Source organism: Pholis gunnellus, assembly GCF_910591455.1.
Source record: "Pholis gunnellus genome assembly, chromosome: 4".
Lineage (NCBI taxonomy): Eukaryota > Metazoa > Chordata > Actinopteri > Perciformes > Pholidae > Pholis > Pholis gunnellus.
In genome coordinates this window covers 13,900,516-13,926,429 of record NC_136530.1, presented here as the reverse complement: position 1 = coordinate 13,926,429, position 25,914 = coordinate 13,900,516, and the positions used below count along the sequence as shown (strand labels likewise).

The 25,914-nt window shown below is 41.1% G+C and overlaps 1 protein-coding gene across 2 annotated transcripts; it reads right to left on the bottom strand.

Annotated features, from left to right (window-relative positions):
• Positions 1–301: 301 nt before the first annotated feature.
• On the bottom strand, positions 302–25,914 carry kank3 (KN motif and ankyrin repeat domains 3). 2 transcript variants are annotated; one of them, XM_079157737.1, is made up of 12 exons: positions 25,859–25,914; positions 12,139–12,211; positions 11,041–11,127; positions 8,721–10,502; positions 7,866–7,956; positions 7,462–7,701; positions 7,137–7,227; positions 6,027–6,246; positions 5,680–5,822; positions 3,506–3,706; positions 1,623–1,721; positions 302–968 (listed from the first exon to the last, which is right to left on the bottom strand). In XM_079157737.1, exons 3-12 carry the CDS (start codon positions 11,075–11,077, stop codon positions 906–908), a joined length of 2,967 nt encoding a protein of 988 aa, XP_079013863.1. In that variant the 5' UTR covers positions 11,078–11,127; positions 12,139–12,211; positions 25,859–25,914; the 3' UTR covers positions 302–905. The 2 variants fall into 2 exon arrangements, with proteins under 2 accessions (XP_079013863.1, XP_079013864.1); XM_079157738.1 differs by lacking the exon at positions 25,859–25,914 and having other exon boundaries at positions 11,041–11,123; positions 12,139–12,213.

Sequence of the window (25,914 nt, the reverse complement as noted above, 5' to 3'; positions counted from 1 at the left end):
GTGTGAATTGCAAATGCTAGTAGAAAAATGTAGCAAACTTAAACTAACTCAATTATCCAGTGCATACGAAGGTTTACTAGAGAGAGAGTTCACTGTTTAAGATGGTCTTTGTGAACGTCACCTTCACTTAGTGCAAACAACAGTTTATCGTTGAAAACATGTTTGTTATGTTTGCGGAAACAACTGCTTTCCATCAACTTTTATGTAAATATGTTTATTTCAGACATGATTTTATATATATATATATATATTCATATGAACATAAACTGCACAGACAGTTTGTGCAGACTATGAAGGTGGAGAGGTTCACAGATGAGTTAGCCAAGGCAGGACAGAAAGAGCAGAGGGCACCACACACCGGCTGTGTCGTCGTGTCATGTGACGTCTGAAGTACACACTTCAGACGGTAGTCAGATAGAGTAGCCAGGATGCCTAACTAGGGAGCCTATAGGATACATTTTCTACAGCAGCGACATTTTACTTTATGATTTACTACAAGACAGTGATGTATTGTGATGTCAGTGTGTGGGCTTACATGGAAAATGATGGTTGAATTATGTTTTTCTTTATGTGCATCATATCCTACCGGTGTGTGTCGCTCTTAACAGTACAAATATTAGTGGAGTGCAAATAATTAATGCAATGGTCTCATCTCCTGTAACAGAAAAAAGACAAGCGTTGGAGACCTCATTTAGATACGCTAGGAGCTCTTATTAGTCAAGTATATTATATAACCATGAACGACTTTTATGGAAAAATAATATTCTCATATTAACAATACTTATAAAATGCAGGACATACGGCAATATATAAATACATGTATGTTTTAGTAAATTCCAGTGGAGCTTTTCACAGCTCAGATCCAGTTGCTGGTCTGTCGGTCTACATTAGCGGCCATGATTCTTTCAGTCTGAAGGCCAGGACTTGTGGGAGCTGGTGGGGCTCCTTGGCTGGGCGTTTGGACTCCCCTGAAAGACATCAAACACATACAATTATTAATTATTCTGCAAGGGATTATGTTTTTTGAATCGTTTGAAGGGTTCAGAGCATTACATCTTGATGGAAAGGCTCCTTCATTGTTGACTTTTATTGGTTTGTTAATATTTTATTTTAAACTTAAATTGTATTTACATTTTTTTGTTTTTGTTATAAAGTAATCATTGAATTATTCAGAAAACATAATCCACGGGAGCTTGATAACACCTATAGGGGGCAGCAGTGCCCCTTCAGTCAGTGCTGCCCACACCCATACTAAAGCCTGGAGTGCTGCCGAGGAACTGACCTGACCCACTTTAAATGAAACAGACATTGCTCACTATAACGTTATGTTGTGAGTGTGACCTGCACAGACTTCAGCCTGCTCACATTTTCCCAGCAGATTACAAGCGGGTGGCTTTTTAACCGTTCAGCTTGTGAAACCAAAGAATTAAACTGCCAGCTAAACGGTTAACTCTTGACTCAACATTGAAAACCAAAGGGGACTTTGCATATTGCTTAAATAACGGCCATACTTGAACTCTACATAACGCTGTAACATTGTTTTTTTTTGTGTTGGTTCTGTTACCCGTGTCTTTTTACAAGTGTGACTACCCCATCTCTACAGAGGAGGAAGGAGGACTCACCACAGGAAGGGTCTTAGCATAGTTCATATGGGCGTAGAGCAGCACAGCTGTGTCGTTGTGAGACGCCTCCAGTGCGATGGACAGAGCATTGCTGCCATCCTACAGACGGAAGAGAGAGAGGGAGAAACAGATGTAGCAGAGAGAGTAAATCTGATCCACATTACACACATTTCAAGACTTCTCCGTCTTGATGAGTTACATCACTCTTGTGATGGATGTTGGAGCTCATTCATTCCCCTCAGTAAAGTCAAGATTGGCCTGTAAAGAACCACAACATCCATTCATCCTGCATCCTCAGCATTTCTTTGATGTAATGGAAGGGGACGTACAATTACAAAAATAAATGTTAGGTTCGAGATATCCTGTGATTTTTTTTTAAAGGGATCTTTGTCGAAATGTTTATTTACGTTACGTGTTTATGTAATATCAGCCGATACGTTATCCGTTTTGTTTAATACCACATATTGATATTAGTAGGGAGTATGAATACTGGGAGAATAATGCCTGGATTAGTGCAGCTTGACACCATCGGCCAAGTCGCACACGTGGAGAAACATTCTAGCGTAGTGTAATAGACGAGGCATGGAAGCCGTTGGAAATGGCTTAGTCTTTTTGTATTTACCAAATTCACATTGGCACAAAGTCTTCATCCGTCCCAACTTTGTCTACTGTAGCTACAACATACTGGGAAACCCTAACTAACCCATCCAGCATGTTCTAGCTAACAAGCTGTTCTGGTAGAACTCTCACACTTTGGCATTCATGTTCCACACATCAAACACATAGACCTATTTAGACAATATTAAGCCAACAGAAGTTATTTAATTTATATAATACTGAACTAAAAGTTGTATACCCTCACACCTCTAGTTAGAAGAATGCATAAATTGAAAATCTTTGTACATCTAACTCCACCGTTTCTTATAGTCATGGTTTGTCATGTTGTTTTTGTGTTTTCAGTACAGCGGAGATGGGGGCTTTCCCAAATATTTTCCATGCCCCAATCCAGCTGTGCTGCACTGAAATACAATCCAGGAGCTGCCTGCGCTGAATGGTCAACTCATTCATGGCACAGATGTGAATGCTCAAATATCAGTCTGCCTGGCCTCTCTTCAAGCATTCAGACCAATCCTCTGTGAAATCACTTTTAAACACACGGCTGTGCAGATTAACACAAAGTGAAGCGAGTAATGTCACAAGCAGCTATGACAAGAGTTTCGGTTCAGGGTGAGATTCCGGCTGTTTGAGAAAAGGGAATGTTCCCACTGACAAACTGATGCACTTACTCTACAACAATTTGATACGTTTGGTGAGTAATTTAAGTCAATTAGTTGACAAAATGATAAATCTGGCAAAGTCTGGATCCTTCAGAGTTTAAAAGTAGTCATTTAGGATTTTGAAGATTTCTTTTAGGATATGAACAGTGGCTGCTGACATGTGGGTCATGTGATGAGGTATACAGACGAATCGTGTAAGAGCCTGCAGGGCATTGTGTCTGAAATCTGCGGTTGTGAATATAGGAGTTGTGGGTTTTTAATTCATCCCTCGGGGCTTGTGAGTAGCCCATTGACTGTTTCCTGTATACAGCACTGCTTTAAGCCGAAGGAAGCTGAAATTAATCTGATCGTGTCTCTTTAGCTCTCAGCCGATCTTGTTAATGAAGAAAAACACATAAGAAAAGAGGCAGAAAAGGATGCAGCAAGGAAACTGCAGAGACCAATTTCCCATGAGGATCCGTTTCCTGAGCACAGATTAAGCTGAATCCCAGACGAGCAAGTGCTCAGATGGTTTTAGCAGACAACAGTTGGCCTCCTCTGTAAGCTCAGTGTAGGTTGCTGAAAGGTGTCCTCAATGTGTGCATCAGCTAAATGTAAATGCCTTACATTATCAATAATGGATATGTCGCAACCAGGCTGTTCCAGGAGCAGTTTGACAATCTCAGCACGGCCATGTTCGCTGGCACACATCAGAGCTGTGGATCCCTCGTCGTCCTGCACGTTAACGTCAGCGCCACACTCCAGCAGCGCCCGCACCATCTCCTGCCGACCATGGCTAACAGCCAGCATCAGCGCTGTCTGGCCCGCCTGCAAAGGTAAAGAATGGAATTTCTTCTTAAGAGAATACCGTATTGTAGAGCTTGTCTTATTGCATAGCCTATTTATTAAGTGAAGACAAAATTACACCATTTACAGCTTGAAAAATATTGCAAAAAAACAACACTGACTTACTGATACCAATCCTACAGTTTCACTATCTGAAATTGTCGACTTTATCGTAGTTACCTACAAAAGGTATTTACATATATAGAGATAAAGTTTCCGAAGCACATTTGCTTTTTCTGCAACCATTCTTCATTTTAATTCCAACACAAGCTATTCTCAGTCGACTAGTTGATTTAATTGACAGATCTGTAAAACTGAGTTTCTCTACAAAGAATCACACCAAAGCACCACTTTAAAAATTGTGTTTACCAGAGATGTGCTCATAAGTTGTATTTAGACATCAGTCATTCAGCATGAAAAAAGCACAAAACAAGGACAAATCAACTAAAGATTAGATGACTAAGACCAAAAAAAACGATTAGTCAACTAATCGACTAAAAGTTAATATCATTTGTTTATGCAACCCAAATTTTCAATGCCAAGGGGTTCCGATTAATGCCTTAAGTTTGTCTTCTTGCCAAAGTGATGAAACTAAATCTTTATTGTTTTATTTAGATGCATTTTGGAAATACCAAAATGCATCTTGGTATCTCCTCTTCAATCACCATAAATTCAGTCATTGTCTTTTGTTCAACTATTTATTCCACTTTCAAGAGACCGGTATGGGTCCCTTTAAATTTTCTGGGGTAAATTGTTACAAAGGACATTCTTGCAACACATAAGTGAATAGTAGCTCAAAACACTTAGATCAAAGGGTTTTCCCGTACAACATCCATTATGGTGATTTTATGTGAGGGCAACCTTGGCCGAAGTCGTTTCATGCAACAGGGCACCGATTCTAAAATTGCATTGCATGCCTTGTGTTTTGTTCCCCACAGCAACAATAACAAGCGCCAGTAATTGAATTTATAGCATCACTGGATATAAATCCAGAGTCCTATGACTTGGCAATGTGAGAGCCTGTCAGGCGCTGTGTTCAAAACACAAACAACACACAACCTGATTAGATCAAGCAAAGAGATAAAACCACTTAAAATACAACAGATTCTCACGAATGTGTCACGTTAGGCTACAAATTTCTCTTAACGCAATCTAACCTATAGCCAATTACTCATCTGGCTTCCTTACAACAACACAGGACAACACAGGACACACTCTTTTAACACTTCCCCCGTTGACGTAAACAGGGAACAAAGATGGCTTTTATCCCCAGAACACAGTTGTGTTTTTTTAACCTTCGCTCAAACTAGCAAGTGGGAATCAAGTAGATATTCATTCAAAACCTGGCTTCTGTTTTGCCTTATCTAAAAAAAAGATTAAGTCACATTGAACTTCGTTGACTGTTTGTGGTTTTGTGTTTGAATGTCACACACTCAGTGGGGAAAAAAGCAAAGTTTAGATTCAACTAAGGAATTCTGTAAAAACTCAACTCTGTCCAATGTAATGCTCGTAACAGCAAATCAGTGACTCATTCACCTCACATGTAGACTCCATCCGATGTTTGGTTTTATAATTGAATATTTTCACATTAACGGTTTAAATAGGTTCAACTTTAACAACGCCAGCTGAGTCAGGATTCAGTCTTAAGTGATAAAATGCTTCAGGCTGTTGGAGCCGACTACAGACTCACAGTAAGTCTCTGTGCTCTTGTGTTTGCTCACACGTTTGTCATTCACACTTCTCAGGTGAAACCTTTTTAAACACAAAACTATCTTTAAAAAAAGATGTTGCCACAAGTCTTTCAGCTGTCACAAGTGAACGCGCATATTAAAGACACGCACAGAAAAGTGGCTACAAGCAGCACTTCACAGTTTACAGTTGTGTGCGTGTGTGTGGGTGTGTGTGTGTGTGTGTTGTGTTCCCCGCTGAACTGTGATGAACTGATGATGACTTGCCTGGCTGGCCTTGGCGTTGACATTGCCCTGACTGAAGAGCCTCTTGACCACAGCCATGTCCTCCTCCTCCTTCACAGTAGAGAGAGCAGCCAGCATGATGGCCGTGTACCCTGCCTTGTTCTGCTTATCCACACAGCACATACCTGCAGGGAGCACATGCTTGTATTACCGCGCATTTAAGCATACATGCAAGTGCACAGCTGTACAGAACACATCGCTACTTACATATAAATGCACTCATATTTACACTAAGTTGCCAGTGAACTAGGGAGGTACACCTAGCTCAATTATTGACTGGATAAGACCTTTTATCGTGTAGAGTGGATTCGTTTCAGAGGGTCCCTGACCTGTGTCCAGCAGCAGCCCCACCACGCCGAAGTTTGAGTGGGAGACGCTGTAGTGGAGAGCCGTGTTGCCGTTGCCGTCGGTCATGTTGACCACATGCTCCAGCAGCGCTGACGACACCTCAGAGAACGCCATCAGATAGTCCGACACCCGGGGAGATTGAGCCATCTTGGCGCTGGAGATACGGAACCACTCAAGCTGGACGGTGTGGGTGCTGGAGAGCTGAAGGCGACAAGGGGAAGTAATATATTATCTATAAGTATACATTACACACATAAGCAGCATCTGTAGGTAGAATGTAATAAAGCTGTGTTTTACCGTAATACATTTAGTCCAGCACTGTGCTAAAGAACACATTTTTATGTACTGCTACTACCCAGCAGTACATAAAGTAGTTAAATTAGCTCCACCTTTACCAGCTGTGTCAGTGATGATCGCATTAATGCATCGATAATTATAATCCAATAATGTATATTAATCTGAAATTGTTATTATAAGTACTTAAAGTACATTTTGAAGCCAATACTTTTGTACTTTTACTCTAGTAAAAACTTACATAAAAAGATCTAAATACTTCTTCCACCACCACTACCGCTTGTTTTTTTGGGGGTTTTTTATTTTTATTTAAAAGGGACCATAAACAGTTTAAACATAAATGTCACCATTCGATGCACTGTACCAGATTGTAGCTTAAGCTAATTTGCATCTGCAGTCCCTTGGCAAGTTTCTCACACACCTTTTCTCATGATTTGGTGAAATTAAAAATAATTGTGTAAACAGTGTATTTTGGCAAAGTCAACGTTTATAGAAGCCGGTCACTCCACAGAATGTAAAGAGAAGCGCTGGATCGTTGTTGAGTTGAAACTCAACATGATCCAGTTCAAGAGCCTTTTCTCATTCTACACACTTGTTATAGTTAAATGAAGCTTATACTGTTTATAATTAATGTTTGCTAGTGCCAAAGATATAGCTTTACAATACAAAAAAAACCAAACAGTTGCACAGCTTTTATCACCTTTAACTAATTACGATTTTGCATAATTCCAAAAATGAAGTGAAGTTAAATGTGTAACTCGGTGATAAATGGTTTGAAGAAGCATGCAGGGACGCACCACTTCCTTACTCTTCAGTGTTTTGATGTCATCGTTCAGGTGGTTCTTCAGAATGAGGCACGCTTCACGCATTTTTGAGCTCAGCTCAAATCTGCAACAAAACACAAAAATGTCTAAAGTTGAAACACAACGCAATTTACTACATTCTGTACATAGTTTATCTTTCCCTGCATTACAAGTGTGTGTGTGTTTCAATGAGGAGACTTGCTCTTTGTCATCCAACATGATTTGGTAGCATTCACATTTACAGCACTACACTTTAATCAGGAGCTCTGAAACTGAATTCACCGCTTAGTATCATTCTGTACTTTCAGTGACAACATACTTCTCTTTCACAGCTTCACATGAATAACTTGTGGCTCTCAGGGTTTCCTCATCAGTGTCGCTCTCGTCCAGGTTGATGTTTCTTTCCTCCTCTGATGTTTCGTCCTCCAGAGCCGCCTCGTCCTCTGTGCTGTCCAAGCACTCGCCTTCTCCACTTTCTCCAGAAGAACTCCCATCTTCCTCCTCCTCCTCTTCTTCCTCCTCTTCTTCTTCTTCTTCTTCACTGGATGTAGATTCATACCTGGGAGACACAAATATTTGCTGGAATACAGAGCAACTTATGCAGTTCACATTTAAGGCATCTGATCTGGACAAAGTGTTATTTACAACCTAGTCTAGACCATCTGTCACTCTTATTTCATTTTTACTGTGGTAAAAAATAAAATACGGTTTCATGTTACCCACCCTCCATTCAGAATGCCAACAAACTGCAGGCTCTTCTTCTTCTCGCCTGCGTTACTCCCGTCCTTCCTCTTCATGATTGATTTCAGCATACCTGTTACCATGAAGATGGATCAAATAAAGAGAAACACAGAATCATATCGTTTTGTTTCCATCACGAGTTATAAGTCCATCGCTGGAGGATTGAGCGGTCTTTTTAGAATACCTCATTTTTGTCTTTCTAGTGGTACTAATTATAAAAACAAGTTGCCTTTTTTGTTTTTATAATTTCAGTAAATATATTTCATATCAGTGTGGGCAACGCTTTATTTTCTGCAATTTCTGAATAATTAATTTCATGGAGAGAATAATGTAATTTGTAACTTTATATTTGGGGGAAAAAATAGATTTTTTTCAATTGCTACATTCGTAAATAATTAATAGTGTCACCTAGTGAGTCTTTTAGCCAGTGCACAAGAAATCAGGTTGTTGTGCAAGAAATGAGAGCTTGCCCAAAGCCAAACAGACAATTCAGCGTACAAGTGTCCACTTAAAACAATGACTTCAAATATTTCAAGCCCATTCCTATTTCCCTTTGAATTAGCACCAGATTACATAGTCTGTAGTTTTACTCAGTAGACATTTCAGGGAACTTATTTGATATTATTAAATCTCTCCATTATGCTCCACTTGTTATGAATTTTAAATGATGTTCTCTCTCTACCATGTGCCCTGGGATGCACTTACTAATGACGTGTTACATTGATGCACCAATGTTATAAAGACAAAGAATTCTACATTTGATGCATTTTGATTAGATGTCCTCAGCCAAATGAAGTTCGACCCAACGATGAAGCTAAACACATTTTAAGTTCTCACCTGTCTTGGTGTTGCTGGCTGCAGTCTTCTCTCCTTGGTCTTCCTCTTTCTTCTCAGCCATACTGACCACCTCTTCTTCTGGCGAGACCTTGTATTCAGCGATGGTCATCTGTCTCTTCTTCAGAACGGTAACTTTTTGCTCCATCTTTTCCTCAAACACGTTCTCCCATTGGCACCCAGTGCTGACCACTGCAACTGGTGCTGGCTCAGCTGTTACCACTACAGCGTCGGTCTGGGTGAATTGTTCGATCTTATCTGCCGTTAAGTTCTCCCCTACACATGCATCGTTCACCTCAGGACGGCACAGAACTGCAACATGTTTTAATGCAGCAGTCATTGTCTCTACCTGGGCATTCACCATGTCTGGTTTGGCAAGAACCCCCTTCTCAAATGTGACTTTAGAGGTTTTCTCCTCCATCTGGACTTTAAGGATCCCCATGTCTTTGTCGGCCACACTCAATCGGTCCTCTAGAGCCACAATGGACTCTTGCTGGAATTTAATGGTGTCCTGTAAGGTATCAATCTCCCGCTGTGCCTCGCTGGTCAGCCCAAGTAGTGACTCCATAACCCAAACTTCAGCCTCTTTTGTCTCCACACTGACCTGTACTCCTTCCTCTTGAACCAGAGGGGCCTCTATTCCTGTGCCTTTATCACAAACATTTACCTCGGTGCCCTCACAAGCATCCTTCACACCCTGGCTGTAGTAGAAAACAACAGAGTCCATTGGCATGTCACCCCCAACAGCCACTGATTTCTTCTCAACAGACACTTTTTCTGGAGCTTTTACTGAAACTTTTGATGAAGGTTCTGTAGCTTTCCCTTCCTTCCCCTCAAATTTTTCAGTCAGTCTTTTCAGCTCGGCTCCTAGGCTTTTATGTCCAGGTGAGATCGGTGTAGTCAAACGACTGTGGATACCGTGGTCAGTTTGAAGAATCTCTGTGGTTTGGGTAAAAGACTCAGTGGACTGTTGCTTCAGCTGAGCCACCTCCTTGGCCTCTTTCTTCTCCTGCAGGGCTAACAGGAGCATGTCTTTCTCTGCACGAAGCTTGGCCACCTCTTTCTCCAGCGCAGGAACACCCTTAACCCTCTCTTCCATCTCCTTCAGCTGTTTCAAGGCTGTAGCCATCTGCTCTCTAACCGTCTGCAGCTGGCTGGGTGGGATCGGAGTCATTGTGGTGCCAACTGCTGGAGTGCTGCGCCCAGAGGTCTGAGGACTGGGTTTAGTCCAGCTGCTCTGCAGCGGCTGAGTGGATGGCGAGGGTAGGAGCTGTTTTGGAGGATCTGCGAGCTGGAAGCGCCCGCCATTCTGGTGCTGGTGGGTTTGTTCCTGTTGTAGCCGCCGGCTGGTTTCAAGAAGAGTGCGCTCCACTCTGGGGTTGCGCTGCGGTGGAGGAGGTGGCACTTTGGCTCCGGCAGACAGGGGAGGAACACTGACGAGGGTCACAGGGGAAAGACGGAGCCCCTCACAGGGTGCAGACCCAAGGCGGTTGCGTGGTGGCGGAGGCGGAGGAGCTCTGCCGTCCTCACTGGCCGGGGACGACAGAGACTCTGTGGACGTCCAGCCACTGGTACGTCCTCCAATACTCCTCTGGGAGAGTTTGACACCTCGGCCAGAGCGGCGGGAACCAATGGGTGCCCGGCGGAGATTGTGCCCACTTTCTATCTCTTCTACGTATTTGAGGAAGTCCAGATCCAGCTGGAAACCATACGGAGTCTGGACGGAGTAGGAGCCTGACTGGTCAGCCTCCTCCTGACTGGGGTAGATGAATGGAGAGCCCAGATCTGAAAGAAGAGGACATGTGACCAAACAATATGGCTACTATCCCTGTTACTTAAATGTGGCCTGTGGAGCACACAAAAGTTAGGTTTACATTTCGTGTTTTTCAGGCATTGGGGCGATCCTTGAGGTCTAACAAATGCGTTAAATGTATTTCCAGTCTCATAAATCACTGGAATAGCTATTGTATTTTGAATATTTCAAATCATTGTTTACAGTACATCTATGTCTACTGGCTTGGAGATATTAGTATTCGTGTCAACCAACTGAATGATAATGTGTCTGACCTGTAAAATAAGTAAAATAAATACACATCAAACTATTTCAAATATATTTAGTTTCCTGCGGTTAAACAGCATTGTTATTACATCTGAGCCATCTTCATGTGGTAAACTCCACAAACTACTGGAGGCTACTGGCAGGTTAAAACAAGTCCATTTGATTTATTACAGCAATAAATTTAATTTAAGTTCAACCTCATCTCAAAGAGAAGTCTAGATATGTTCACAGTCACAACATAAATTGGGATATGAGGTTTCTTACCAGGCAGCTTTGGGTTAACTTGCACCGACTGAGTCATTTTTCAGGACTGGGACCTTTCAGCACACACAGCTTCAAATAAACACCTGGCTAAAGAAAACACAGTGACATTATAATAATAATAATACATCCGATTTATATAGCTAAAGTTAAATAACGAATGTTTTTACTAAAAGGAGACAAAACAAACAACAGGCTCCTTTGCTCTCACTTTCATTTCATAGGAGTTGTGAACTCAATACAAAGTGCAGAAACGCCTAAAGAAGTTTCTGTGTTCTTGTGGCTCATTAATGCGCGTGACTCTTCAGCGATGTTGGACGATGTTGAGCCTGACATCATCCGTAGGTCAGATTGTGTTTGTGTGTTTCTAACTTTCAAGCTCTCTGCCTCTTTACTAGAAGTTGCTTGAGCTGTGAGCGGATCTCTACAGTAAACCTTCTTAACTATAAGAGTAAAATACATGCCTAAAATTAAAATATATGTTTCATTGTGTAGAAACTTCTGGCAGTCAGGGGAAACACCTCAGAACAAAGTCAACAACAAAGAGCTCAACACTATTCACAAACCACAAGACAGCTGCTCCATTAACGACAGCATCACACCATCCAACTCCACTGACAAACCACAGGATTCTTGTCACCACAAGACTGCTGAAACCTGACATACATACGTACGGTTTCCTTTGGGAATAATGTCTGTGCATTTAGACACAAAGAAACTAAGGCGTGTAAAACATCATTGCAAAACAACAAAGCTAAACACAAAGATTATAAGAATTCCCCAAGATTAAAAAGTCAACTTTTAAGTTAATGCATAAACTTATTTTTCTGATATTCATCATCTTTAAGTTCAAAAAGTCTCAACAGAATAAACAAAGGTTTAAAGCTTGTCTTCGTTCAGTCATAATAACAATGTTCTTCTTGTGTTTGTTCCAAACAGACACTAAATATTCAAAAGCTTTAGGAAAAAGTGGGAAAACCATTAAACTGAACATTTTCTGGATAACCGTACACCAAGTACAGAGAAAAGAAGGAAAACATCAACTCAAACATGACAGATTTGAACTTCAAATGAATGCTGTTGTGTTGAAGAGAAGTTCACCTCTCAGCCCCTCAGTGAGTGAATCATACAGCTGGAGTTCAGGCTGGTTCCCTCTTTCCTGCTCCACTCAGCCCTGCGAGAGAGAGACACACACACATCCACCATCAGAAACATATCGCAGTGCAGTTGCACGAAGAGGAAACACTACAGCATATTGACCATATAATCATGGGTCACGTCCTTCACAGTTCACCAGATCTAAACCCACGTATTGGAGATTTTGGACTGACGTGCAAAACACACCACCACCACCACCGAAACACCAAAACGACTGAATACGTCCTGTAAGAATGGTAGTTAATCAATCCAGTAGAATCTTTGCAGAGGAGCAACGAAGCTGTTCAGGAGGATTGTGGTGTTCTACCACCTTGAGACGATTTGTACACATCTGTCAGATTTGTGTAAATACCACAGTGAGTCATTTTTCTCTTTTGCAGAAATCCAAGTATTTTTTCATCTCAACATAGGACGAAGAGAAGCATCTAGTAGACCAGAGAAGATGTGCCATCATGTGACAAGCTAGAGAACGGAGTATGAAAAGGCCTTGATGCTGGACAGCAGGACACTGATGTCAACTGTGACACGGTGTGCATCCACCTGCACCACCACGAACCTCACAGGTGTGTTAAGGTTACTGAGAAAATGATAGACGTTGTCGTCCATGTGGGTCTTACGAAGCTGGTGTGTTTGGGTCATAACACAACTTTGAAAAACGGAGAGAAAGATTCATTAACACACAACTACAGATGCACTGTGTACGTGTTTTCATGTTTCAAAGACAGTCTCAGATACAGTAACTTGATACTGTAACACACACACACACACACACACACACACACACACACACAAAAACCTCACGACATGAAGTGATTCATTTTGTTTTAAACACATACGGATGTGTTTTCCAGCAGCCTCGGGCACATTCCTAACACATGCTGTTGTAACACGCCGGCTGTCCTTCTAGCTGGCTGACTACTGATAACCTATAAACACACACATCATGTGTCGTCTCAGACCGCAGCAGACAGACGGCTTATTGTCAAGGTCAAGACGACAACATTCAGAGAGACAGAGGACTAATTATGACAAATTATATTCTAAGACTAATTCCCAGAGAATAGATCAATTAGAATATGCGGTGGAAAGAAAAAGAATCCTCTGTTACTGATAACGACGTTTCTGCTCAGTCTCTGCTTATCAGCCACAGCTCTGTTTCTCCTCAGAGTGTCAGTTTCTACGCTCGGGTCAAACCACAGTAGACGTGATGATGCTGCGGCGTCCGAGCCAGTCAGACACGAGCTGTACAAAAACCTTTGGTTTACGTTGGGTCTTGCCAGAGGGAGGTAGTTTACTGTACTTTGAGTTTGTTTAGGATCGAATACAAGCCGACCAGAGTTTATAAACAAGTCACATGACTCAAAGATGGTCTACTTTTTGTGCAAATTTAGCGAAATGTAATCCGTCGATGTGGTTGGTATTAGAGGAGATGTAGAAGTTGAGACAAATCTGGCTTCAGTTTATGAAACTAAAAAATGCCTCGTCTGCACTCGTTCTGCTCAGATGTGTCAGTAATCTGAAATTGTTTCCCCCGTTTCCCTCTCCCTTTATTTGGAGCTGTTCCGATGTCTCCAGTACAACCTCAAATGCTAGATCGGGTATCAGAGAGTAGCAGAGCCTATGCACCTATCCTATAGCACCCAGAGCTCTTAAAAAGATACCTGATATTTGTACGGAGACCAGACATAACTATGCATATAAAAGTATGTTTATAAATGTTTATATGGGCAGGGGGGGAATAATGAAAACTGCTGAGCATTAGTACGCTTTTAAAAGACATTTCAGTGACAAATAATTGTGCTCTAATTTTAGAGACCCCTCAAAACTTCCCCTCTGGAAGATGAACCCAGTCACAACTGCATTTGGTTTTCCTACCCCCCACCCCTCCTCCCCGACACGTAGAGCACAAGTGACGCAAATAAACACAAATGATCCCACAGTCAAACTTGCATTAGGCAAGGCACACATTGCTTCTTCCCCATTTGGTGTTAAAACACCATTACAGGGTTAAAACACCATTACAGGGTTCCTAAAAGTTCAGGTTTTGGAAAGCTCTAGGTTAGAATTATAATGCAGACTAACCGAGTCCATATACTGGAATTGTATGATAGGATGAATCGCTGGTTTAACAGCACCAAACTGACAGCATTTACACTATCGTTGTCATGAAATAGTATCAAACTTAAATAGCTTGAAGACACATTAATGTACTTTAATCAGTCATCCACAGCAGCAACCAGAAAGATGAGCATTTATTCATGAAGCTAAATGTGTTGCAAAGTTAAGTAGACTGTTGAACAAACAAAATAAACAAGTCTCTCCTCCTCCTCCCCACTATCTTCTATTCATTATCATCTATTTTATTATCTTCATTCTTTCATTCTTCATTATCCTTCTTCTCATTTAAACATTTATTTTCTCCTCCTTTCTTTCTCACCTCCTCCTTCTCCTCTCCCACATGACTAATTTCTCTTCTCACCCTCTTATTTTCTCACTCAAACACACACACACACACACACACACACACACACACACACACACAAACACACACACACACTCCTCGAGTGTTACTGTTTTTCTCTCTGATTTGATGACAGACAGTAAATTACAGACCTCAGGGAGCTGCATTCCTTCTTTCTACACCCCCGAGTCCTCACCAGCCGAGAGCCACTCTGTCAAGTCTCTCACACACACACACACACACACACACACACACACACACACACACACACACACACACACACACACACACACACACACACACACACACACACACACACACACACACACACACACACACACACACACACGCGCACAACACTGAGTGCCAATGTTCATAATAACACTTGCACAAGCCAAAAACAAAATAACGAAAAGGCCCATAAACGCATGTACGCGAGTGCACACAGCAACAGAAACACAGTGCATGTATTCTTTGTTACACACACACACACACACACACACACACACACACACACACAGACACACACAGTCACATGATCCTGCAGTCAGAAAAAGACGACGCAAAGCTACAACACATTGTAGGCATACCACCTTCATTTAGTAAGCGCTAAACTGTGTTTTTATAGTCTACAGATACATTTCATTATTCTTCAGACTCACTAAACAGCCTTAGACGTCTGTATTTCCATGGCTACAAATTACATGACATTCTTCAGTTTTAATGTAACACCGCAATCAACTTTAAACTGCAGCTGCTCACAAGTCAACACTACAGTCGCATTTCCTAACATTGCAGCCACACGATAATCTTCCATGTCTGCCGGCACTATCTGCAACTAAAAGTCTCTGTGAAACGAGGCAGAATAAATGCTCTGAAGATCAAAACATATTTTAGAAAAACACACATCTTGTAGTTTGTTCATTGTGAAACTCTACATCTGTTTCCATTTGTTGAAGGAATAGTACAGTGTCATTGTATGCTCACAAAATGTCCAGAATTTAAACTTTGGTACTAATTACCATTACAGTTTTCAACTGGTGCAATTCTAATTAATTAATTCCTATTTATTTCTAGAGTAGCCTCTTTTAATTAGTGCACAGCAAGGCTCACGTTAAAACTGAAACGCACAGGGAAACCCAGTGAGCACAACAACAAAAGTCTAGTACATTTGTTTAATTTAAACTGTGATGGATGTTTATAACCCGTTATCATGACTTTGCTTGTGTTCTTTTCCTTCCACTGCTGGACGTGATGGTGTTTGCAGAGCTCAACAATTAACTTTAGTAAGTAAAGGAATTATGGACACATCCCGACAGTCGGGATAGAAGCAGATTTAGGATTATTGCGCACATTTATTTCTATAAAAACATTGATCTGTTAGCTAATGATAGTTTCCCCCCTCGTGCTCAGTAGGAACATGTGACGAGTGGAGAATTAGCACGTCGTCCAAGAGCAGACTCACGAAGAAGAGAACACTTGAGTTGTCCTGCGCTCAGTGGAAGAGGAAATGCTGTGCTGGTTGGAGGCTCGGGGGCCATGTTTTGGAACAGTGACCTCATCCACACCGCCCGCCACACTTTTCCCGAGAAGAGAAGTCAATCTGACAGACGAGGAGAGAGCGAGAGCCGACATCCTCTCTCACTAACAGCAACTTTTACTATCAGAACAGAAATACACACACACACACACACACACACACACACACACACACACACACACACACACACACACACACACACACACACACACACACACACACACACACACACACACACACACACACACACACTGCAACAGAGATACAAACCACAAATATAGCCCTCCACCCCATATGACATTCCAGGATTACAACACTGTAAGGACATTCACAAATTGTTCCTTTGTAATCTAATAGGAGACGAATTAGGAAGAGCAACTGAGGAGGGATCGCTCCTCCAGGACTGAAAGAAGTGCAGAATAGATCAACATGTAAAGCAGCTTGTTCATAACAAATTAAAACTAATTTAATAAAAATGGTATGACAGGATCAAAATCTACAGAACATCTAAATGGATCTCGAGATCAGCTTGTGAGTCAAGAATGAACTTTGAACATCGACTCAGTTGTTGCTTTCTGAAACAGGAAACAGCATCTCGATGCAAATTGTCAATTTTAACAATCTTCAACTCTTATCCCAGTTAACCTTAAACCTCAATACTGCTAATCCTGAACTTAATCTCTTGTAATAGGGAGGAGTAGATTTGGTTCATGTCTTTATCTTTGTGAGGACTTTTAGGCCTAATAGACATATAAATTAAAGCGCGCACACACACACACACACACACACACACACACACACACACACACACACACACACACACACACACACACACACACACACACACACACACACACACACACACACACACACACACACACACACACACACACACACACACACACACACACACACAAACAGTAGAGCCTTTCTGCTGCTGGGATAAATCTGCAGTTTCCTAAAGGGAAGCCCACTACTCCCCCAATAAATCCCCCTCATCACCACACACACACACACATAACCCCTTCATGCCCCTGTGGGAGACCTCCCATTGTCTCCCTGTAGGAACTGGGGGTGGGGGGGTGGGGGCCTGCCAGGAAACCCATCAGGCTGTCCTGAAAGCTGCTTCCTGAAGGCAGCAGGAAAACACCGGAGAGAACGCAAGCAAAAACTGAGAGCTGAACAAATAGAGCCAGTGTGACATAACACACACACACACACACACACACACACACACACACACACACACACACACACACACACACACACACACACACACACACACACACACACACACACACACACACACACACACACACACACACACACACACACACAGCGACTCCCTGCAGCCAACAACAGCACCAAGGCCGAGATCGCATGATGCATCACATGGAGGTTAGATAACGTGTTATCACTTTTGGCTGAAGACTCGAGTGTTTTAAGTGTCACACAGTAACACTCTGTCACCTGTATATATATATATATATATATATATATATATATATATACACACACACAAACACAAACATAGAGTAGTGTGACTTCCTCTCCATCATCTCTTCAACATAAATCACACACTGGCGTCACATCTCTAACATCTTGCGTGTCCTGCTGTATCCAGATTGAATGCGAGATCTTTTTTTTTGTAAATCACCTTCAGGTTGACTTCAAACATCACATGCGTCCTCTGCCTCCCCTCCCTCTTCCTTCCAGAGTCTCCAGCAAACACAATCGGGCACATTCAGCCTCCACAATGAGGCTTTATGCCCGTTTGGTGGCGCCGCTGTTTTCCAGAAGTTTTGTGAGGCCTCGTTGTTTTCTCCACACCAGACGCCCCCGAAATGCCACAAAGTAAATTAAATAAAGTTGCCGGGGAAAAGCCGTTTCACACCGAGCACGAGTTTTCGTAAGAAATAGTTTTCATAAAATACTCACATGCCCACAGCGCCTCTACTACATACATGCGACTCACTTGCTATTGTAGGGCACCAAGTGCTAGAAGGGCAACAAAACAGCTGGACATGGTTGTGCTGCCTCGACAAATTTGGAAACAATGGCCCCAAAAAGGCAACAAATGGAGAGACAAATGAAGAAACTGTGGGAGGACTTGTGCATCGCTTACAGGTATGTTTAAAAATATAAATACTGTAGCCTTTCTATATTTATATATCCTTACTGCTGACCCCGAGGCTCCAGCGCGGCCCTGAATATCTTATAGCCACACGTCATGACGAATCAGCTGATGTGGTCCCGTGGAATAACGTGATTCATGCAGATGTATAATTACATGAACTTTCACTTCGTAGCTGGATTCTGTCTGCATCATTTTACAATCCGTTTGAATCTTTGGCTACTGCCCAGTGTGCTGCGTTACTGAGCTTCTGCTCCATGAGAGCTATTGATCTGTGGACATAGTTGCATAGTTGCTTTGTAACCTTGTATGCATTTTTAATTGATCTATCATGGATTGTGTGTGAGTTGAATCAAGGAACTAAAGGTCTATTCTTTAATCTGGTTTTCATTTCCTGTATGAATGTAAATGTAAAATATAAAGTTTTGCTAATCACATCAGGTTTAATATTAAGCATACATAAATAAAAGATTTGTTCCATTTCGTTTTTTAACCCTTTAAACCATTGTTCCTAGTTAATTACTGAATTTAGTCTGAAAACATATTGAACTCTGCATGTATATGCTAGTTAATTCCCCTTTTATTTATAAATTCATGCAGGATCCATTCTGAAATTCGTGCACGGAGAAACCCAGAGCCAAAAGGAAGATACTGACCATCAACCATCTACCAACAGTCACAAGATAAACCACAAACAACCAGCAGGTCTGAAGAGAGCAGTCAGGGTGAAGAGGGGGGGAAATCCAAAGTCTTTGTTCTGAGCGTTCACCTGAAACTACTAACTTGATTTGACAAACTCAGTCAAAAATCCCACTTTGGCTTACAAATTGTAAAAGTATTCTGGTATATATTCTCTCTTACCAGTAACAAACTTCTGCATCTTTTGTGAAAACTGCATTGTGGTTTCCCATCCAGTAAAGATTCAAATATGTTCGACCACAGAACCAAACGACCTGACTGGACCTGATTGAATTCTTGGAATAGCAAAATTATATGTTTCTTTCTGGAAACAATGATGCGAGCATCAGTTTGCAGAGCTGCACAGTGTCCCAGTCAGCTGCAACAGCAGCATCCAGTCAGCTGAGACTGAGGCGGTCCCATGGCTGACAACCCCAACCCCACCCGACCCTCAAACAAAGCAGCGTTCACAAATCAACTTTTCCCCAATTTCCACTTCTGATGTCACTTTGTATTTTGGACTGAAACACCTTGTTTTCCCTCGGTGGTGAGACACACTCTCCAGGCCCGTTTTCCTAACAAGACAAACTGAACCTTTGTAGAAGCTGCTTTTTAAATATGCAAGAAAAGATGGAGACTGAGTTCTCCATCTAACAATATAGTTTCTTTCTGCACATTTACTTTTTCCTACATTCACTTCAGCTGTTTGTTTTCTAGACAAGCAAATATGGAAAACAAACCAGCTTGATGCATCTCTAAACGCCTCTCTGAGTTGACCTAGATATTCAACAGTTGTCTCTTTCACAACAGTAGCAACTGGAGTCTCCAGATGTTTGATTCTCATAACTACAGAACAGGACCAGATGTCAGCAGCTTTCTGCCCAGAAACAACTGAAATATGTATATCATCAAGTTGTTTCCTTCACTGGTGGAAATTATACCAGTTCAGCATCGCTTTGATGGAGAGCGTCGGGGTAATGACAAGGCACTGGGTGCACGTAGGTCTTTGAAATGTCTCCCAAAGCTCCTGCGAACACACCTTTATCACCATGTGGAAAATACATGTTTGTTGGGCTCTAATTCAGTTTTCCATGTAGGCACTGATTCAGTTAGCTTCTCAACTTTGGGCTGCTCATTACTGCTGAGAGGCAATCTGATGTCTGCCAGGCATTGCAAAACATAATTGAACATATCGATGCCATGCAGCAGACGCCGAGACAATCTGCACATTGATCTCAGCCGAATTGCAAAGGAGACTCCTTTCATAGAATTTGGCTTTTACTTGCTCTTCTTCTGCCGCCTCTTCTGTTACATTACACAACTATTTACCTCCTCGTTTTTGCCGTTTTATTGGTCTGTTTTTCAATATTTTGGTTAGAAAAGGTTGATAAATAATGTAGTAGATTAGTTTTAAGCAATAACGACCAATATTCAGGCTCTTTAGTTCAGACTCTCTCTAGTCAGACTTTCCAATGGACCGTCTGAACTTCTGGAAAAAGAAACAACTTGATGGCTTTTTAGAAAGTGAGAAACTCATCCCTTTATTAATGACTTCACTATAAATGACAAAGAGATGTTTTACAACATGGCTACCCAAAAAAGTTATTATTTTGAATTGCTAATAACTGATCTGTCAAGGAGTAGGGAAGTTATTTTAAAACATGAATAAAGCCGTTCGTTACGACTTTTAAAGAGAACTCTATTAGATTTGTTTTGCCTTTTCCTTAAATAAAGCTTTTCACAGAATGCTTTACAAAATGACTGATATTCATAAAAGCATTACATTTTTCAAAAGTCATGCAGGAATGTAAAAACAAGAATAAAATGAGGAAACAAAAGATAGTTTTCATGTTGGTGGCTGCAGTGGGAACTGAACATGTCAGTGTTGTTCAGCCTCCGTGTATGACTTCATAGGGCAGAGGTGCTTTTCCACAACATTTCCTCCATTATGAGCCGGTGAACAGAGGTGATCTCTGTGCTGCAGAACACGTACTAAACTAGAGTTCAAGGCCTCGCTCTCGCTCTCACCCTCACTTTTTCCCTTCAGGCCTCAGATTCTAAATCTCGTTACGGCGTCAGAGAAAGTTTGAGTACAACCACAAAACGTCTCGCTCTCTTTAGCGGCGCACAAAAACTTTCATTGTTTGATCCAAAAAATTTAAATTGGGTTGAAAATGTTTAAGGCCTCACAGTGACATGCAGGAAGTGTTTCCAAAAGCAGTCGCGGTTTGGTTCTTCCACAGAGAGAAGTGGTCAGCTCAGGCAGGACGGGAGTCTGACCTTTTTGGTGCTCAAGCCACAAGAGTCAAACCAGTCTTTCACCATTTTACCCGCCAAAAAGCCTTTCAGGGTCAAGAATCACAGCCTGTAAATCATGATCCTAGTCTAGACTAAACAGATCCTCCAGATGAATCAACATGCAGCAGTGATTGGTACGTTTGACTTTTTTCTCAGCCTGATGTTAGTGCACACAGTTTGATTAGTGCTTCTTCTTTTCCCAAGCTCTGCCCAAGCACTTCAGTGAACGTGGGTATTTTTAGCCCTGTGTTTTTCATTCAGAATTTCTCAGGCAGTGGCGATAGCAGAGGGAAGAGCGTCTGATTGGACCACCGTGGTAGACGCTGACCTTTTAATTCATACTATTGTCCTGTTTTACTACAGTCATTAGAAGGCATTGTTCCTTTATGTACAGTCATTTGCGACATTGTAAAGGATAAATCTGGTGACATATGTAATTGTATATAACAAATCCTGTGAAAAGACCAAAACAAACAGTAAATTGATCCCACTAAAAAGTCACCAAAACCTGACGCATGTTATGTGTATGAAAGTCATAGAGACGCCTGTAGATCCAAACAGAGACACAATCTTTGACTCATTTTCGATCAGTATATTAAAGTACTGAACACAAGGGTGGTCTGTTGTCTTAAGATCACAACTTAAGTAAATTAAATGATCTGAACATCTAGATCCCTTTTCCTCCTGCCACCACTCACCCTTATTATCTCAAGATGTAATAAATGTGATTCGGAGAAGCTCTTATTCGTTTCTAAAAAGGTCCTTAAGTTACCCCAAACAATCAAACTATTTTCTCATGATCACTACTGAAATATCTCTTTTTTACAAGATAATTGAGTTTTCCAGGGTCTCATTTTTACTGAAGCTGTTCAGAATTACACAAGAGACTTGATTGAATTCATTCAAAAGGCCAAGAGGAAGGACTTCATAATAAAAGATAAGCAGACAACTCGCCCTTCCCTGTTCTGTGTTGAACAGTCCTTCATCATGTGAAAGTTGCACTCTGAATTGGCCATGTCTTGTTTTATCCTTTTGGAGGATAACAATTATTTATAAAGTAAGTTGCATTTCTACAGAACCATGAATCTGGGAATATGTAAGTGCCTACCAGCTACAAAGAACGAAGACAACACAACAGCCTTTGTTTTACTGTTAAATATTTGTGTCATTTCTATTTATTACATTCCACTGTGTACAGTGTTGTGTTCTTGTATTGTAATTGCTCTAAACTTCCTGTCCAGCTGGAAGTCAACTCTGGAGCCATTGTTTTAAAATATTTGAACATGGTGTCTACAACGAAAATCCGGATCAATCAAAATAAGACAAGGTTGTTTTTTTCTACCTTGTGAAAACTAAAGCTACGTGTAGAAAACTCACAGCTGCTTCACTCAAACACACTGAACTTCTGAAAGGCTTCTCCCCTTTCAGGGACAATTGGGAAAGCCACTCCAATCAGAGGATCTGGCATGAAGCTCAAACTGGTCATTTCCATTTTCTAAGCCTGGATGCCTGCTAATTATGATGACAACCTCCTGCTATCAGGTTCCACACAGCTCCGACACTTAAAACTAATTGTTGCCTTAGAAGAATAAAAATTGCTTGAACTAAAAGGTAAACGAACCACATAGATTCACAGAGCAGAAAATGTCTTCCTTCAACTAATAAACAAATGGCGCCACTTTTAACAGGGAAGCTTTCAGACCAACTTTGACACGGCATTAAAAAAACACGCAGCGCTGTCATTAATTTCACAGAGGCCGGTCCAACAAGTAGTGGAAGAAATATACAGAAAAATACCCCATAAGAAGTGAAAGTCCTGCATTCAAAAGCACAAGTAAAAGTACAGAGGCACTATCAACTAAATGTATTTTAAAGTATTAAAAGTAAAAGTACTCAAAATGCAAAGAAATTTTTAAAAAGTAAGTAAGCTCAGTCCGTAAGCTGTTAAATAAATGTAGTGGAGTAATAATTACAATATTGTGTGTGATGGAGTAGAAGTATAAAGTAGCATAAAATGGAAATAGTCAAATAAATGTACCTTAAAGTTGTACTTGAATACAGGGCCTCAGTAAATGTACACAGTACGTTTGCCAACACCTTCAAAACAACACAGTGTCATCCGGAAAATTCCAGTGTTGGCGCCCTGTAAGCGCACAATCCTGGTGCCTTACTTTGTAGCGTCAGCTGTGTATTCGCACTGTTTACTTTGTGATTGTTCTGATAAAAGATTAAATAGTTGCCACCGTGATATCTCTCCAGGAGTGATAAGATGTTGTGACAGACCCTCTGTACAGTGGTTTGGCATCTGTTGAGCCTTGAAACAAATGAATTTGTTACTCAAACTGTTTCATTGTCTAACCGGCTTCTGAAACAACACGTCCCAACCAACGCCCGAATGCCCACTTAAAGCTGCACTCAGTGGCACTTCAAATGGACGTCATTCAACACAAAAGCAATCCAGTGAAGATGATGAATGAGTTTCTGCACACAGCAGCGATTTTATTCTCATTCAGGGGTTTATTTAGGATTGCAAACCCACCAGATTACCTGTGAAACAATGCAGATTCTGACTTTAGTGGACTGACATCTTAACGCTGGTGAGTCCAGCGTTCTCTTCGCTCATCGTGTCACTGCGGTGCAGAGTCACTCAGTCTGGAGGCGCTAAAATAAAACCACTCGTAATAGAGCTAAAAATACGACAGCATGCATCTTATCAAGCTCGTGAGTGAGAGCACACACCCACATTTAATTCAGTTTTAATTGAATAAACTGTCTGTTTCTCTCTGTTCTTAGGTGCAAGGCAAGTATGAGTTAGGGAGTGTCTATAAAAAATAACAGGAGCAAGAGAGGAAATATCCAGAGTATCAAAGTGTAACACTGACCTCCTGACACCTCCAACTAAACTTACAGTCGATCTATTTTTGAGACGACAGCAGTAAGTGAAAACCCCAGAGTCCTGTTTCCCCTCAGCCAGAAAGTTGTCGAGCGGTAAACACTGACTCTAAAGGACAAGCCTCTGCTTACTCATGTCATCTTCGTACAGCAGGTTGTCTCGTGGTTATCAATTTGAGATATTTGCCTTGGTTACATATCAAAAACAACATTAAGAAACACCCTCCAACTTTAATTTCTGTTTCATTTTACAAGAAGACGCTAAAGAGGAAGTTCAACAAAAAGGCCACATTCCTGACTGAAATAAATAAACATGTATTGTTTCTCTGTAGCCTTTTATCCAATGAGTTTAAAATATATATTATATGGTTGCTATCAAATAATTTAGCCATACTCGTAAAGAAGAAACATAAACGTACAATTAGGGACGCACCGATCCAACTTTTTTCAGCCACGATACCAATACTGGGGCTAAATGTGTCTAAATTTAAACAGGAATTGAAATTCCAGTAAGTAACGTATATAGTATATAATATAGAATTGAATAGAATAGATCAGCCACTTTGTCACCAATACCCATTCCAGCTATTTGAGTCAGTAGACTGTATCGGCGTAATATCGCATAATGGCAGAAACGCTGTCCCATCCAGTAGCGGCCATCACCATCGATCAACAAACTGGACGATCTTTCAAAGAAAACATCGAGGATGCAAACACATCGTTTGTTAACATCCAACGTCGATATTATTTTAAAGGATTTAGTGCTTCAGTATCTGCATGTGGCTAATAAAGTATGTTAACGGTTTAGAGAAAAAAGGATGCTGGTTATGGAACATTTACTTTGGTTAAACCTGCAATAACTGACTGGTTTTGGCCACTAGGGAGCAGCAGAAACAAGACGTGAACACAACATTGACATATCATCACTTTTTAAGTTGCTATGTTGAGCTTGATAGCAAATAGCTTATTTACACATCCAGAAGAGTTGTGTTTGTGTCAGCCTAATGGATATAAGTCACATATTAACTGTTTAGCTCTGTATTTGGTCTCTACCAACTATATATAGGGTTCAACACTTCTAACAATAGAGGGGGGGTCATCCCTTGTAGGAGCCTCACCCACAACACTATCAGAGAGATATTTATTCTGCTCTAGTAGCAAGCAAACACTTTATTTATAACACTTTGCAAACAGAAGTCCTTAATGGGAGAGAGAGACAGGGAACAAGATAAGTAATAATGCTAATAGGATTAAGTATTATAGAAATGACAGAGTCTTACAGTAACTTTGTAGGGCTATAAAAAGCGTTAATAGACATATGACTTTAAAGATAGAAACAATAGGTCTCTATTGAAAATCAAAGGATTTTGGCTACATTCCTGGAAGTTAAAAACGCACAAAGAAAAGCACAACATGATTTATAAACACATAAGCGTAGTAGGACAGTGAAAGTCCTGGAGATATTATAGGAGCATCACAAATATTTAGATTTCCTGCAGCCGACGAGTGCAATAATTCACCGCAACACTTTGAGGCTGTTAACTAAATCACATGCAGAGTAAATCTTTGTCTCGCGTGTTCCTGGAGCGTGGCAATAATCAGCTAATCAATACGTATCAGTATCAGTGTGTGGTAGTCGATCCCTCGGGCTGTTTCCTACCTTCTGCCGTGTGTCCGTCCAGTCTCACTGAGACTTGTCATGACTCTCTGGAGAAG

Bases quoted from the DNA above. Each gene is read 5' to 3' on its own strand.
- kank3 (XM_079157737.1), bottom strand. From the start codon at position 11,077: ATGACTCAGTCGGTGCAAGTTAACCCAAAGCTGCCTG. The intron at 7,702-7,865 runs GTGGGTAACATG...TGTGTCTCCCAG, and splicing joins GTTGGCATTCTGAATGGAGG to GTATGAATCTACATCCAGTG. The intron at 7,228-7,461 runs GTATGTTGTCAC...GTTTTGTTGCAG, and splicing joins TGTGAAGCTGTGAAAGAGAA to ATTTGAGCTGAGCTCAAAAA.